We start from the raw sequence: 17,808 nt of genomic DNA on the forward strand, positions 1-17,808 counted from the left end.
GGAATGGGAGATTCTTACTTATTTGCTATGGTTCTCTTTTCTTCTTATTCTTAAGACATAAAAGCATTTTGCTATACTCTTCTTTTTCTTTCTTTCCTTTTTTTTTTTTTTTTTTTTTTTTTTTTTTTTTTTTTTTTTATGACTGAAACCATCTTTAAACAATATCATACTTCCCATTCTTTCACTAGACTTTGATTTTACTTAAACACATTCCCCTCCTAAAGACTCTAACCTTTTCTTTCTCTTTTCCTCTTTTCTTTTCTCTCTTTTTCAAACAACCAAATCCCAAACCCAACAATGAAATCACCTAGTCCTATCTAGTTTGGAAAATGCAAACTAGAACTACACAAGGCATTATTCTTGTCAGTTCAAACCTAACACTTTCTACCAAGCTCAATCCCAAAATAGGCCTTATACACTCAAGAATAAACATGGCTTGAAAGAAGGGTTGGTTAAGGGTATTGGAAACTGATTTTAATGATTCAATCAGCTACTTGGATCAACAAGAGTGGTAAAAAGGAGAAAGATGATCCAAATATGTATATGGTATCCATGAGTTTAAAGCAATGCACAAACTGATAATTACAAGTCAATATTAGGTTCATATAAATAGGAAATGGCATCAAATCACAACATGCTTCAATTTAGACCAAATGCAATGCAGGAATTCAAGGCTTAGTTCAATCTTATGCTTCTAACTACTCAACTAGCATCAAAGTACTATTAACTTGGGCATTGATCCTAGTTTAGTGAATTAAACAAGCTAACAAGGCAAAACTCATCATAGATCCCTAATGCAAATAATTAACAGTCCTACATGAAACATGCTAAACAAGATGTTATTATGCAATGCAAACTACATGAACACTCTTTTTTTTTATAAAGATTTTTGCAAAAAATTTCAAATTTTTAGGGGTTTTCTATGCTTTAGATGCTATGCAAATACTAACATGATGATGCTAAAAATTTGAAATAAGAAAACAAAACACAACATCAAATGCTATCTCAAACCCTCCCCCAAACTTAAATCACACAGTCCTCTATGTGAAAGAAATTTGTAAGAGGATTCAAGACCAAAAACAAAACACAACATCAAATGCTATGATATTTACAAGTGAAGGTGATAGTGGTACCTCAAGGATTGGAGAAGAAGCTGTCCACATCCTCATTCATGTTGTCAAATGTGTAGTTGGGGTCTGGTTGGTGACTTTGAGAAGATGATTGGGGCAGCTCGATGATGGCAACCGACTGGGACTCGGTCGAGTACGTGCTCGAGTGGGGGGGTCGAGCTGGACTGCGAATCTCCTTTTCTTCTTCTAATTAAACTCCCTTGCTTCCCTGACCATGAAAACACCAAAACACAAATCAAAATACCAAAACAAATCCTAAGCAATATAAACAAAGATACCTTAGGGACTTCCTCCCTAGTGAGCTTGTTTAAAGTCACTAAGCTTGACTTTTGATGCCTTTTTAGGCTTGAGGAGCATCCTGGAGAAGCATTGTGCACTTCTCAAGTGTTTCCTTTTCTCCCAAATACTTCTTAACTCTCTGATCATTGACTGTGAACTCACTACCATCCTTGTTGAGAAGTGTGACAGCTCCAAATGGTAGGATCTCCTTTATCTCAAAAGGGCCTCCCCATCTACTTTTCAACTTCCCAGGGAATAACTTGAGTCTTGAATTATAAAGCAAAGCTTGGTCTCCAGCCTTTAGGTCTTTGATGAGAATCTTCTTATCATGGAAGGCTTTAGTTCTTTCCTTGTAGATTTTGGAGTTTTCATAAGCTTCCAATCTGATTTCCTCAAACTCATGCAATTCAAGGCTTCTCTTAGCTTGTGTTGTCTCTAGATCCAAGTTCAAAAGTTTGATTGCCCATAGGGCTTTGTACTCAACTTCAACTGGGAGATGGCAAGACTTGCCATCTCCCAGTTGGAATAGGGTTCTTCATATAGGTGTCTTGAAAGTTGTTCTATAGGCCCAAAGTGTTTCATCAAGTTTACTAGACCAATCCTTTCTTGTTGCTCCTACTATTCTTGATAGAATGGCCTTGATTTGTTTGTTTGACACTTCAACTTGCCCACTTGTTTGAGGGTGATAGGTTGTAGACACTTCAACCTTGTGCTTAACTCCATACTTCCTTAGCATTCCTTCAAAGATCTTGTTGATGAAGTGTGTTCCTCCATCACTAATCACAGCCCTTGGAATTCCATACCTTGGGAAGATAATGGTCTTAAAAAGTTTAAGAACCACTTTGTGATCATTAGTAGGACTGGCAATAGCCTCTACCCACTTGGAGACATAGTCTACTGCCACTAATATGTAGACATTCCCATTTGAAGGAGGATTAAAAGGTCCCATGAAATCAATTCCCCACACATCAAATATCTCAACTTCAAGAATTGGATTTTGGGGCATCTCATTCCTTCTTGTGATATTCCCCATTCTTTGGCAAGCATCACACTTTGTGATGAACTTGTGAGTGTCCTTGAATAATGTAGGCCACCATAAACCAGCTTGTAGGACTTTCTGGGCTGTCTTGAAAGTTGCAAAATGGCCTCCATAAGTAGAACCATGACAATGCCCTAGCACTCCTTCAACTTCATTTTCTGCTATGCACCTCCTAAACAGCCCATCTGATCCCTTTTTGTATAAGTAAGGTTCATCCCAATAGTATCCATTGATGTCCTTGAGGAGCTTTTTCTTCTTATAAGGGTCCATATCTGCTGGGATTTCTTCACACACATTGTAATTGACTATGTCAGCATACCAAGGTAGATCTTCACTTTCAAGTGCCATCCACTCCTCCATCTCATCCTGCTCGATCGAGTGCCCAAACATACTCAGCCGAGTGCTTGTTCGAGTAGGTGGGCGAGTTGGAGGCCGAGTTGTCCCAATTTGCATCAGTTTCTCCTCAGGCATTGAATCATCGATTGGAATCTCCTCCTCTATCCTCATTCTGGACAAATGATCAGCTACTCCATTCTCTATCCCTTTCTTATCAACTATTTCCATGTCAAACTCTTGGAGAAGCAAAATCCATCTCAACAACCTTGGCTTTGTGTCCTTCTTTGAGTAGATGTGCCTCAAAGCAGCATGATCAGTGTACACAATTACCTTGGACCCTACTAAGTAACTTCTGAATTTCTCAAAGGCAAAGACCACTGCTAGAAGTTCTTTCTCTGTTGTTGAATATCTTCCTTGAGTTTCATCCAAGGTCCTACTTGCATAGTGAATAACATGCAGCTTCTTATCTTTCTTCTGTCCCAGAACTGCTCCTACTGCAAAGTCTGAAGCATCACACATAATCTCAAATGGAAGATCCCAGTTTGGAGCTTGGACTATTGGAGCTGATATCAAAGCAGCCTTGATCTCCTTGAAAGCCTTCAAGCAATCTTCATCAAAGTTGAACTCAGTCTCCTTGCAAAGCAACCTTGTCAATGGCCTAGCTATCTTTGAGAAATCCTTGATGAACCTTCTATAAAATCCAGCATGACCAAGAAAGCTTCTTATGTCCTTGACTGTTTTTGGTGGTTGAAGTTGAACCATGACTTCAATTTTTGCTTTGTCAACTTCAATACCCTTCTCTGAAATCTTATGACCAAGAACTATCCCTTCTTCAACCATGAAGTGACACTTTTCCCAATTCAAGACTAGATTTGTCTCCTCACATCTCTTTAAAACCCTGCATAGATTAACAAGACAAGAAGAAAAGGAATCTCCATAGACAGAGAAGTCATCCATAAAAACTTCAACCACATCCTCAATAAGATCAGAGAAGATTGACATCATGCACCTTTGAAAGGTAGCTGGAGCATTACATAATCCAAATGGCATCCTCTTATATGCAAAGGTACCATATGGACATGTGAATGTTGTCTTCTCTTGATCATTGGGATGAATAAGAATTTGGAAAAGTCCAGAATATCCATCCAAGAAACAGTAATGGGTATGATTGGCTAATCTTTCCAATATTTGATCAATAAATGGAAGAGGAAAATGATCTTTCCTAGTAGCAGAATTAAGCTTCCTATAATCAATGCACATTCTATGTCATGTTATGGTTCTAGTGGGAATTAACTCATCACAATCATTCTTTATTACAGTGATTCCTCCTTTTTTAGGGACACAAAGGACTGGTGAGACCCAAGTACTATCAGAAATAGGATAGATCACACCAGCTCCAAGCAATTTTAGAATCTCTTTTTTGACTACTTCCTTTAGGTTGGGGTTAAGCCTTCTTTGAGGTTCAATACTAGAGTAGGATTCATTTTCAAGGTGGATTCTATGCATACAGAGACTAGGTGAAATTCCTTTAATGTCATCCAAAGTATAACCAATAGCTTTTCTAAACTTCCTTAGCTCAACAACTAGCAAATCAAGCTCTTCCCTACCCAAGTTAGCATTTACTATCACAGGATAAGTAGAGTTCTCACCTAAAAAAAACGTACCTTAGCCCAGATGGGAGAGGTTTTAGCTCTACTTTTGGTGCTTTCAGTTCAGACCAGTCGTCTGTGGAGGACTCGGCAGTGCACTCGGTCGAGTAGTGTTGGTGCTCGGTCGAGTGTATGCTCGAGTAGGTGGTCGAGCTCTCTGTATTTGCTGTTTGAACTGACCAGACTTCCTCTCTTAATGCTGGTAACCCCTCAAAAACCTCTGGATGGTATGATTCTCCACAGGAGTCCAATATATCTTCATAGGCCTTGGTTTCTTTATGGATGAACCCTTCCTCTCAACTTTTGGTCAAAATAGTTCTAAGGTGATCTTGTTCTGCTAGCTCTTCCATCAATTCTCCTGATAATTTGTCCAACTCTTCAACCCAAAAGACTTGTCCTCCAATTGTTGGTTTCTTCATAGCCTCTACAATGTCAAATGTCATTCTGAGGTCCTCTCCCAAGTTGAGATCAATCTTCCCTTGTCTCACATCAATTATTGCTCCTGCTGTAGCCAGGAAAGGTCTCCCCAAGATCAAAGGATCTTTTGGTTCTTCATCCATTTCTAAGACTACAAAGTCTGTTGGGACTTCCACTGCTCCAACTCTAACTGGTAGATCTTCCAAAACACCATGTGGTAATCTTATTGATCTATCAGCTAAGATCAGGGAGATGTTGCATGGCTTATACCTTTTAAACCCTAGGCGCTTAGCAACTGATAGAGGCATTAGGCTTACTGAGGCTCCCAAATCACAAAGGCATCTATTGAAGGTTAAGGGCCCTATAGAGCAAGGTAGAGTAAAGGAACCAGGATCTCTTAGATTTTGAGGGTTCACTTGCTTTTGGATTATGGCACTACACTCATGGCTGAGAATCACCATCCCTTGAACTTCTTTGATCCTTTCCATCACAGCATCTTTCAAGAATTTTTGGTAAGGAGGGATCATCACAAAGGCATCTATTAGAGGCATCCTAAGCTCAATCTCTCTAACTTGTTTGTCAAACAATGCCTTGTATTTTTCAACCATCTGTTTCTTAAATCTTCCTGGGAAAGGTAGTGGAGGCTTGTAAGGAGGAGGAATGAACCGGACTTCTTTTTCTTTGGAGGTAACTGGATTGATTTTCTCCTGAGAAGCTGCTCGATCGGGTACTCGACCACCTACTCGGTCGAGTGAGTGGTCGAGTGGTGCGTTGAATTCAACGGTGTTTTCATTCTGAGTCTCTTCTTGTTGGAAACCCTCCCCTTCCTGAATTCCACTGTCCTCAGTGTTGGGATGTGCTCCTAGTCGTGTTGGTAAGACTCTTCCACTGAGAAGATTGATAGCATTGGCAAATTCAGTAGTTTGCACAATAGCTTTGCCCTTGTGATGGTCATGCTTTGGGGCAGAAGCTTGTTGATTTTCCATAGTCATAATCCTGGAAGTCAGTGTGTCAAACTTGGCATGAAGTTCACTGTAAATATCTTTTATCCTCTTGTTCAGCTCAGCAAATCTGTTTGTTGCCTCAATCTTCCCATTGGTTTGCCAAATCAACAGTTGTTGCATCATAGCTCTTAAGTCTTGTTCCTGGCCTTGGTTAGTCTGAAACCCTGGTGGGGGACAAAATTGGGGCTGGAACACTTGTTGCTGCTGCTTGGGTGCATAGGTGTTTTGTTGTTGAGGCTGAGGAGGTGGATAGACTTGGTCTTGAGGGTTGGCTACATTGGTGCTCCTATAAGAGAGGTTGTTCTGCTTGAATCCTCCACCTTGGTTGTAGCCTTTGTATCCTCCTCCTTGGTTCTGCATATAACACAACTCAGCAAACTCCCTATCTCCTTCTTGGACTGGAGCTTCTTCTTCACCAATGAAGTGAATGGTTTTTGATTGGCTTAGGAGAATCTTGTCAAGCTTCTCATTGACCATCTTTAAATCATGCTTGTATTTGTCCTCTTGATCAGTGGAGGTGATCCTTATGGTTCTATCATAATCTTCATTATAATTACCATCTGATTGAGCAAGATTCTCTACCAACTCCCAGCCTTCTTCCACATTCTTGTTGAGAAAGTTTCCATTGGAGGCTGTATCAAGTAGCATTCTAATCTTGGGTAGAACTCCTCTGTACAAAGTGCTGAGCAAAGACTCATTGCTGAATCCATGGTGGGGACACTGAGTTTGGAACCCTTTAAATCTCTCCCATGCCTCACAAAAACTTTCATTATTTCTCTGTGCAAAACCTGAGATTTCATTCCTCAACCTAGCAGTCCTTGCATTGGAGAAGAATTTGGCCAGAAAAGCTTTCTTGCATGCATCCCATGTGGTTATTGGTCCAGTAGGAAGAGTCTTTTCCCAGAGATGAGCTTTGTCTCCAAGGAAAAATGGGAATAGCCTTAATTTGAAGCCATCTTCACTCACTCCATTGATTTTTGTGAGTCCACATATCCTGTCAAACTCATCAAGGTGATCTAGAGGATCCTCCATTGGCAACCCATGAAATTTGTTGGCTTGTATCATGGAGATCAATCCACTCTTGATTTCATAATTATTATTGGCAACTGCAGGAGGCACAATACCAGCTCTTTGGTTGTGTGTGTTAGGTGCATCCCCAGCACCAATGTTCCTTGCCCTTGGAGCTTGGTGATCTTGTTGCTCCATTAGCACTTGTTGTTCTTGTTCCTGATTGATTCTTGTTCTCTGCTGTCTCAGGTCCCTTGGTGGTCAGTTGATGTGATCAAGGAGTCTCTGAAGATTGTGATGACCCTTGGATCTTGTTTGCATCAACGGACTCGAGTACAGACTCGGACAGGCACTCGGTCGAGCGCAGGCTCGAGTTGTTGACAAAGACTTCGGATATCATCTAAAGTTGTTGACATTTTCACTTTGATTTCCGGTTTGTTTCTTTTCTTTCTTCACTCAAAAAACTCAATTTTCTTAGAACTTTCATATATTCATTTTTCCCATACATTACATACTTATAGTAGATTTCTTTTACACTCATTCACTTAGACTCTAGACTTAGCAACTATTACATCATTATATCTAGACATTAGACTTCTGGACACAAGCAACCTTACACAACCTTACCTTAGCTTATTAGCCACTAACAGCTCCAACAACTATTATCTACTCTAGTCTAACTAAAGTTTTCAATAACTTCCTTCGTTAAACTAAGTAAACAACACAAAGTCTTATTTTGGACCTAACACCACTAATAATTTAAAGAACTCTAAACACACAAGTCTTAAGTGGGCTTAACTCCAGCCCATTAGCTTTCTTGATCCATAAGGACAAAACAACAATCTTCTTCTTTCTCTTTTCTCTTCTCTGTACGACCACCTCTTCTTCCCCGACTAACTTCCGATCTTCTTGTTCTTCATCATCGTAGTCTCACTCTTTTCGTCTTTCTCTTTTGCAGGGCAAATCGAAGATTCATCCCTCAACACTCTGAAACTTGGTGTTTTTCTTGTGTGTGTGTGATGGAATGTGAATAAATGATATGGTGATGAACAATGGTGAAAGCAAGGTGTTTCAATTCCCCTTATGTTGTAGTAGTACAAGAGGTGTCAATCCAATCTTAGAGTTTGCAAGCAATCAGGATGTGCATAAATGTCTAAGTCAAGCCAAATGTAAAGGATGTTTGTCACTAACAATCCTATTGATGAAATGTAAAATGCAGACAGTAAAAACTACTAAGATAGATGCTAAATGTAAAGAGAATAGACTAATCAAAGCTATGATGAACCAAGAACAGAAATAGAACTATGATAATGCAAGTAATGAACTAATGCAAGACAACTAATGAACAAGACACTAAGTGAATGCAACAGAAATGCAACTAAAATGAAACATGAAACAAGACAGGACAACTACAAAGCATAAACAAGAATTTTGGGGATGAACTCGAGCAAACACTCGATCGAGTGTAGATCGAGTGCAGGGTCGAGCTGGACAAATCCGGAAAACAGAGCAATGCAAGAAAAATAGAGCAATACAAAAGCAAATCAAACAACGATCAAACAACAGGATTTAAGCTAGGAAATCAATAAACAAGGAAGGTCTTGAGGAGGGATTCATGGGCTGGACTAATGATTGAGGTCATCTAACTTGGCCAACAAATCTCAAACAACTTGAGCTAATCTCTAGACAATAATTTCTAAGAACATGTTTAATCCACTCTCATGGCAAAAAACAATCAAACTCATATATTTCTTGACTTGTTCTCACAAAGTAAAGAACCTATACAAGCAAGCATTAAGCAATATGTCAAAAATCAAACAAGACTTCTAATCTCTTAGCAAGCCTTATGATAGTCTCTAGATCTAGCCTTATCTATGCTCCTTAGACATTGGTGTGATGCTAAGATGCTTGAGATCAGATCCTACCCTCTCGGTTATAGGACCAGCATTAAGAACATCTAGCCTAGAAGAGATCTACAACAATCAAGCTTGACCAAATCAAACAAACCTCAAACACAACCCAGCCTAACCCATCCTCAAGATCCTAAGCAACTACTCACAAGAACACATGATGAACAACAAAGTAATAAACCCAGCAAATACTGAAACTTGCATCAATAGAAAGATAAAGGAAAGATCTACAATATTGAAGAAGGAATTAAACACGAATTCTTAATATCTTGAAAGTTATGGAACCAACAAAATCCAAGAATCTTATGTTTTTCTCCTTCAAGGAGGTACAAAATCTAAAAAATAAAAGTGCAAAAGGAATAATTCCCAAAAGGGTAAAAACTAGGTTTTTGACTATCTAAAAAGCTGGACTCTTGGTGGCTGCAGGGTACAAGGCCTTTAAATAGAAAAAGTAGTGGAAGCCCTAAAAATGCTAAAAGACAAAACAGCCAGGCGGCTCGGCCAACTCGACCCGGTGCTCGGTCGAGTGACCGGTCGAGTTGGGTTTTCTTGTGCTCCTTCCACTCGGTCGAGTCACTCTCATCACACGGTCGAGTGTCTGGTCGAGTGGGCAGTCGAGTTGGACTCCGGACCTTGGTTCTCCAGCCTTAACTCCTTTGCTTTCTCCTCATGATTGCTTCACTTCTCCTCAGCATTGCTTCCATGCTCCTTAGGCTCCAAAATCACCTGTTTATGCAAGAAATGGTGCAAATGCAATGCAACTACACTCTAATGCAAGAACAATCCTAAAACTATGCAATAATGGTCAAAAAGGATAGCAAATGATGCAAAAGATGTGAATATATTAAGGGAAAACAGGGTAAAATATGTGAACATCACACTCGCTCTTGAGTTTTCGATTTGGGCTCTTGATTCCAGGTTAGGATTTTGAATTTTGAAGCCTTTACTTCTCCAATGGAGCTTCCTTTCCTCTTCATCTGAGTGCCACTTTTCAGAACATCTCCATAGGTCATTGGTGAGTTTGATTTTCCGATCTCCTTCTTAATTGAAGTTTCTGTGATTCTCCCTTGATTGGATTTTTTTGCTCCCTCTTGAACAATGGTCTTTTCATTCTTGTTCAGTCTTGGTTCACTTTCGGTTGAGCTCACTTTGATCTTCTTTTGCAGAGGCTCCGGACATAAGCTTATGTTTCCAAACTTGATGGCATTCGATCCAAACAGAGGTAATCCATTTACCTCTTCCTTGTTTTGCTTTTGAAATATCAGCCTTTGATTCTCAACAAGTTTACTATTGTCATTGATCTCCAACTTGTGAACCCCAAATTCTTTGTGCTTTGTTGCTTGATTCTCCTCTGCATTTTTCTTGCAGGTTTCCCTTCTAATCCACTTTTGCTCCCTCTCAAACTTAGGTGAGCTTTCGGTTTTCTCCACCGTGTCTCTTTTGATCACTCTCTCGTTCATTTTGCATTTTGGACTCACCTTTTTTACTTCTCTGTCCTTGTTTTCTTCTTTTCCAATTTCAGAACCTCCTTGATGCTTAACTTCACACGATGGCTTTTCATTCACGGCTCCAGCTTCATTCTTCTTAGGTTGATGAGTTTCAGGTTTGTTCAGGCCTTCAGCATTCTTCTTAATACACCAAGTTTGTGACACCTTCTGACTTCCAGCCGTATATCCAGTTCCTTGACAGCATGATTCAACCTTTTCTTTTGTAGCAACCATTGTTGCTCCTTCATTTTCTGACATTCTCAGATAAAAGCTTTTATTGATCATAGGTACCTCAGCTATCTTCCTTCCAGCAGGATCATGAATGGTACACCCTCTGTGATCAAACTCGACTTCATAGTCTTTTTCAACCATTTGAGAAACACTCTATAGATTTTTGGTAATTCCTGGAACTAGTAAAACATCTTTGATGATTATCTTGCCTTTCTTTGTCATGATTTTAACATCACCCTTTCCTTTTGTTGTCAGCACAGCTCCATTACCTACACATATAGGAACATTGAAGCTTGTGTTGATGTGAGTGAATAGGTTCTCATGTGGCGTCATGTGATTTGTGCTCCCACTATCAATAAGCCAGACATTCTCTTCTAGTGTTTCTTGGTCTTCTTGTCTTGCATTTGAACATATGATAAGTTTCTTCTTCTTCATTGTCTTCTTGAGTAACTTGAGCTTGAGTAACTTGAGCTTGTTCTCCATTCTTGAGTTTGTAGTCACTGATTAGGTGACTTACTTTTCCACAGTGAAAACAACTTCTAGTCTCTTTGTTTTCGTTGAAAGCAGGTCTGATTTTTCCACTCTTGAGCCAACATACATCTTCATTGTGATTATCTCTTTTACAATAACCACACCACCTTTTTTCTCTATAACTTGTCTGACCAGAATTTGCTTTGTGTTTCTTCTCCACATTCAGACTTCGAAACCGTGCATAGAAGGCTCCTTCAGCTTCTTCTTCATCCTATGGAAAGAATTTCTTCTCATGTGCCTCTAGAGATCCAAGCAGCTCAGCATAGGTACCAGTGTTCAGATCCTTTGTTTCTTCCATTAAGGATGACAGACCGGCATAGCTTTTTGGCATAGAAACCAGCATTTTCACCACTAAATCAAAGTTAGATTTACCCTCACCTAAAGATCTCATCTGATTCGCTACAGCCTGAATCCTATCGGAGTAAACTTTAACCTTTTCTCCTTCTTTCATTTTCAGATTTTCAATCTCTCTTCTTAAAGACTGAAGTCTAACAGTTTTGACTTTCTCATTACCTTGATAGGAGTGCTCCAGAAGTTTCCATGCTTGATGTGCTGAGTTTGCAGAGAGAATCTTGTCAATGACCACATCAGCCAGTGCATGCTGAATGATTTGGAGAGCACCCATGTCTTTAGCTTTGAGTGCCTTCAGGTTTGCAGTTTCTTTGCTCTTATCTGCTCCTGGAGTTGCAGGTTCATTTTCAACTTCAGCTTCAGGTACTTCATCTTTGACAACATCCCAAAGATCTTTGTTCATGAGTGTGGTTTTCATTCTTGCAGACCAGAACTCGTAATTTTGGCCATCAAAGACTGCAATAAGATGAGATGATTGCAGGTTTATCGCCATCTTTGTTTTCTTCTTCTTCTTCGTACTTCTTCACTTTTTCTTTCTTGCTTTAAGAGGCTCCTAGGATCAAGTTGTGCTCTGATACCATGGTGACATTTTCACTTTGATTTCCGGTTTGTTTCTTTTCTTTCTTCACTCAAAGAACTCAATTTTCTTAGAACTCTCATATATTCATTTTTCCCATACATTACATACTTATAGTAGATTTCTTTTACACTCATTCACTTAGACTCTAGACTTAGCAACTATTACATCATTATATCTAGACATTAGACTTCTGGACACAAGCAACCTTACACAACCTTACCTTAGCTTATTAGCCACTAACAACTCCAACAACTATTATCTACTCTAGTCTAACTAAGGTTTTCAACAACTTCCTTAGTTAAACTAAGTAAACAACACAAAATCTTATTTTGGACCTAACACCACTGATAATTCAAAGAACTCTAAACACACAAGTCTTAAGTGGGCTTAACTCCAGCCCATTAGCTTTCTTGATCCATAAGGACAAAACAGCAATCTTCTTCTTTCTCTTTTCTCTTCTCCGTACGACCACCTCTTCTTCTCCGACTAACTTCTGATCTTCTTGTTCTTCATCATCTTAGTCTCACTCTTTTCGTCTTTCTCTTTTGCAGGGCAAATCGAAGACTCATCCCTCAACAAAAGTCCTACTTCCCTTAGGCTCGGTCACCAGCAGTGATAAATAGTGGAGGCCAAATTTTCCCCAAGCTGAGTACATACGGCGACATCAGGAATCATAGCCATCGGAATAACACCCGATTTAACGTCCATAGCTTTCATCGTCATAGCAACATGAGTAACAGTAGATGTAGACATGGCTATGGAATTGTTGACAAAGTAAAGATGATAAAATTGGAAGAAAAAGATGTCTAGGAAATAAGGGAAGGAGATTTTCTAAAAAGAATGGACATGAAGAATAAAGAAAAAGAACCTTACATTTCTAGAAAAAGACCGTCTCGAACATAGTTGGAAGGAGAAAAGTGTTTTGTTTTTTAAACAAAATACATCAAATCAAGAATAAATGCTGGCATATGTCAAAGGCGTAGAAATGCATACATCCCGAAATCCAAGAAATATGATGATGAGACATTAGGGAATTATGGAATTTAAATTAAAAACACACTTCCGTAATGCTTAAAGTTCTTTGAAGTAAACTGCTCACATGATTTCAGATACAAATGTTGGTAACTTAATTGCTATCATACTCAATAATCAACCAATCCTAAATCTCTCACACATAGACCCATTTTCAACCATTAAACCAATTGATCAAAAAGCTTAATATGTTTAAACCAGACCAGCTTTCTTTGGGCTTTTAAAATTGGAAAATACTGTTTCCTCTTTAGTTGGGCTTTTCCTACTAGACTCATCTATTTTTTTTTGTGTTTACGGATCCAGTTTGAGTCATAATCATAATTAGCGTCAACAATCAACATACATTGTAAAGTTTATATAGAAGATTTTTTGTTTCATAATATAAGACGTTTTCAAGTTTCTATGCTACTTTTAGATTAATTTAATATTTTCTATTATACATTCTTGTTTATGATTGGTTAAACTTTTTTAAAGTAGTCTTTTATTAATTTGCGTGCTTTCATCCAAAACATCTTATATTTTGAAACGGAGGGAGTAATATATTATGGTACGTGCAGACAATCACACGAGCATGAGCAGGCAAATGCCGCTCGAGCATGCGCAGGCAAATGCCACTCGAGCTTGTTTATTGCATCCCACTTGGGCCGATTACACTGAAACATCATCTTTATTATTCGATAGCTTCCATCTAGAAAGGCTACATTAGCATAGCATCATATTAAATAAAATAATATAGACGTATAAGGAATGTGATGGTTCAAGAATTTTCCCTCGTCCACTGTGATTGCAACACGACTTAAAAACGAATAATATTTCACTTCTCGATGGTAGTTGTGACTAGTTGTGATTACTTTCTTTTACTCTGTTCTTTTTGCTGCCTTTTACCCCATTGAGAAGACATATTTATGAATCTGTTTGTATGCTCACACATGGATTTCTGCTTCGTTTTATTTATTAAAAAAATGTAGCGATTTACTTCATTCTTTAGTCTTAGATAAAGAAAACAATAGAAATTTCTATCAAATAATTAATATCAATTGAAGACAAAAAAAAATTTTCATTTCCACAATTATTTTTGAATTTTTTTTTTTTTTGGGAGGTGTTTTGGTAAAACATGCAAAATATTAACTTGGTACAAAGAGACAAAGAGGATTAAACTGATACGTTTGTCGATTTTAGCACTGTATAATTGCATTGATTATGTAACTTTATAATTATTGAAAATTATCTAGATTAACTCAAATCTTTAAGAAAATAACTAGACTAACACCCGATTGAAAGGGTTTACTCAATGAACTCTACTCACTTTGTTCCATTTTATAAGATCTTTTAATTAAAAGCACAAAGTTTAAAAAACTGTAACTGTATTCTTATTTTTTCATGACATAATATTTAATATTTATTGAAAAGAATTTAATTAATGAGATAAAATCAGGGCCGGCTTAAACATCGGTTACACCTGGTGCGATAAGTCTTCTTGCATATTATATTTGTTTTTTTTGTTTCCAACTCTTTTACTGTTAGTGTTTGTTATGGCCAAAAATAACAAATCTACAAAAATGGCCAAAAATGTAAACATAGTGGAAAAAAAACCATCTCAAAAATATTGCACTTGATGTAATATTGGTTTTTTAATGAATAAATTTTAGAGTTAATTACTAGATAGGGACTTATTTGAGGGGTGTTTATAGGTTTTGCCATTTGTTCAAAAAACTTTCAAAAATGCCACTTTTTTAAATCTAAGAACACAAGTTTACACATAATGTTTGGGTTTATTAGGTTTTATTTTTTTTAGGGTATAGTTTTTGTTATGAAGTATGTATTTTATGAAAATATATTCTGAAATATTTAATATTTAAAAATGGCAAAAATGGAAATTATTGAGACAAATGGCAAAAACAAAAGATTTGGCTCAATAAATGGCATTCTGTATAAGAATCCCATAAATTTTACAATCAACTAAAAAAAGAGATTTTGGGTCAAAAATGGCACTTTCAGCAATAATTCCTATAATTTTAGAAGTAGCGTCGTTCGTTAACTGTAATCTTACAAACTTTTTTTTTTTTAACCATTGGGCCACAACAATCCTGGTGTGATGGTGCCTTCTACAAATGGACTTACCTTCTGCCACTGCACTAAGGTCACTTCACAATCTTACAAACTTTTATTAGACCAACAAATCAAAATTGTGTGAATCTAAAGGTAACAACATATGGAGATGCTGGATTGGATTTTCAAATACAAATGCTCAATCTATCTAGATATTTATGTTTTCTTTTGTGTTACTTTCACGTTCCATGGTCACGATCAGCTTCTTTGTCTATCTGCGTCCACAATCTTTATTTGTGGTTCTGCTGTGTTCATATTTTGAATATAAAAATTTAAACTGTGTAAATATGAACTAATAATAAACAAGAGTATTCCGATAATTTTGAAAATAAAGCCTTAATTTCTTGTGGATGTGGTGAAGTTGATATCTTTTTGTGGTTATATATATTTTTGCCTATCAAATTTGAACAATACATGTAGCCATCAAAATAGTATTTTGTTTGGTTGGCAAAGGGTTCACCCAAAATTTTCTGGATACCACAAATCTCATGAAGTGAAACTTCCTTTGGCCTTTTTCCAAATTTCTTTTTTTGAGTTAACCTTTTTTAGAACATAAAAATAAATTGAAAAGAAAACAAGAAAAGAAAAAAGATATATACGTCCAAAATGGCAAAATCACATATCACAATCTTTGTCTTTTTCAGGATCGTCTTTTTCTTGTTTTTTTATTATTATGTTATTTTCACGTTTTAGTTTAGTTTTTTTATTGAGAAAGCATAATAACATTGTCTAACCATAGCGGATTTACCAATACTTAGTCTATGGAATACTACAAGAAGCACCACATGATTTGCGCAGACGTAAACGTAAAGATCCATTCTGATGAATTTTAAAATTATAAATGATTTAAATGACTATATTAATAAAAATGTTATAAAATCTAATTATAAATACTTCAAATTAATTTAAGTGGGGAAAAAAGAAGATATGAGCTCTTTTAATTAATGTTTGGTTGAAAAAAAATATATGAGTTTGTAAACAAAATTTAGGTGAACTCAAATTTTAGATTCATAACTTTTTTTGAACTTTTTAAAGTATTGCAGATTTAGAAAAACAAAAATTTTAAATAAAACATTAAATTTGACTTTGACATTATAAATTTATATATAAATATGTGTATATTTTTTACTGTTCGGCTAGGAGGCTAAATAATGTGTTGGCCTTCTTTGGGACATTTTAGATGTATTATTCCTGCAGCATGTCTACGTGCAATAACCGCAAGAAAAAAGAAAAATTTTACCACTAAGACTCTGATTGGTAACAGACTTTTAAGACTTTAAAATTATTTAAAGCATTAACAGCTATATTTTTGCCAATTACACTTTTATTTTTTTTTATTTTTTTTTAAAGTTTTGAAAGTCACTTTTTTTTCCTTCCTTGTTTTCTCAAAATATTTAAAGCATCAAAATCATGTTGTAAAACTAAATAATTTTAAAAACATTCTTTTTTTCTCCTCCATTATATTTAAAAGCTCTCCAAAAATATATTTATCTTTTTTACATACTACATTTTTACAAATTAATTATTCTCGTTTTTTTCTCTTTCTTTTAAGATTCATTTCAATAATAATTTTTATTTTTTTCATCATTATCTTTAATAATGGTGTAAAAGATTTATGAAATTCATCATTAGTAAGAGAGTATCATTCAAAACAATGCATTAATAAGTGTTTAATGGATTTTTGACTGCTAGTATAACTACTCACTTAAAAAAACATTCAAAACAATTAAAAATCAATCAAAAATCAATCACCAAAAACAAAAGAAAAACAAAATTTTCAAACAAAATCATATATTTGATCGACTTACATTTTAAAAATAATAATTTATCATTAATAAAATTTATTTTTGTTATTAAATTGCTATATGGATTAAATTCTGACATAATTTATATTTATTAAAATTATATTATTAATATTTAATGATAATAATAAAAATAGCTACAGCTTTAAAGGTTGTTGGTAAACAATCAGATTTTAACAGTTAAATTTTTTACAGTCAAAGCATCTACATCCAAATTCTCTATAGCTAAAATTTTAAAGTCAAAGTCTCTACAGCCAAAAGTAACAGCCGCTACCAATCAGGGCCATATGTGCGATAACCCGCAAAAAAAAGTTTACCAGCAAGTCTATGTGTTTTCTCTTAAAAAAAACTAAGTAACAACCCTCACTATGTGCGGGAAAAATCGATTTAAAAAAAATTATTATCTTAGAACCAATATCTGTTTGTGTCAAACATAATATGTAACTAAAGTTTTTATTTATTTATTCAAAGCTGCATATTTTCGTGTAAATAATATGTTTCACTTGTGAAATCTTTGAATGTGTAAGATGTTTTATGGTTGAGAAAATATTGATAAAATGTTACTATTTATTGCAACATATCTTTTGTGTGGTTTAAAAAACAAATTCATATCTCTTATATTTTATTTTGTAATCATAACAATTTTGCATGTTTCTTATGTAACCATAACCACATATACTAAATTACTCGGTAGTTTAATTATTTAATTTTATTATATATTAGTAACAATCGGATTCTAAACTAATTTTTGTTGAAGATAATCTAATTTATTATTTAATATTTTTGATTAGGCTATTTAAATCTTTTTGAATTAGTTGGTTTTTTAATATCTATAAATGACAGATTATTACCAAAAAACCATTATGAAAAAATTAATGAAATTCCAAAATTAACGTATTCGTGTAAGAATACA

At 35.9% G+C, this 17,808-nt stretch overlaps 1 protein-coding gene, 1 long non-coding RNA gene and 1 other non-coding gene across 3 annotated transcripts; 2 read left to right on the forward strand and 1 right to left on the reverse strand.

Moving 5' to 3' along the window:
* The first annotated feature begins 6,557 nt into the window (after positions 1 to 6,557).
* Positions 6,558 to 6,664, forward strand: LOC147928436 (small nucleolar RNA R71). Its single transcript, XR_015581062.1, has one exon. It is a non-coding gene; the product is annotated as a small nucleolar RNA R71 (small nucleolar RNA).
* Positions 6,665 to 9,656: 2,992 nt separating this feature from the next.
* On the forward strand, positions 9,657 to 10,580 carry LOC109128779 (uncharacterized). Its single transcript, XR_002035094.2, has 4 exons — positions 9,657 to 9,690; positions 9,939 to 9,994; positions 10,346 to 10,375; positions 10,547 to 10,580. It is a non-coding gene; the product is annotated as an uncharacterized LOC109128779 (long non-coding RNA).
* A 63-nt stretch (positions 10,581 to 10,643) lies between these two features.
* Positions 10,644 to 12,037, reverse strand: LOC147928437 (uncharacterized). Its single transcript, XM_087486139.1, has 3 exons — positions 11,359 to 12,037; positions 11,008 to 11,232; positions 10,644 to 10,961 (listed from the first exon to the last, which is right to left on the reverse strand). The coding sequence occupies exons 1-3, from the start codon at positions 11,863 to 11,865 to the stop codon at positions 10,644 to 10,646; spliced, it is 1,050 nt and encodes a 349-aa protein (XP_087342265.1). The 5' UTR covers positions 11,866 to 12,037.
* Positions 12,038 to 17,808: the final 5,771 nt, after the last annotated feature.

Source organism: Camelina sativa, chromosome 14, assembly GCF_030686135.1.
Source record: "Camelina sativa cultivar CO46 ecotype springtype chromosome 14, ASM3068613v1".
In the NCBI taxonomy this organism is placed as follows: Eukaryota; Viridiplantae; Streptophyta; class Magnoliopsida; order Brassicales; family Brassicaceae; genus Camelina; species Camelina sativa.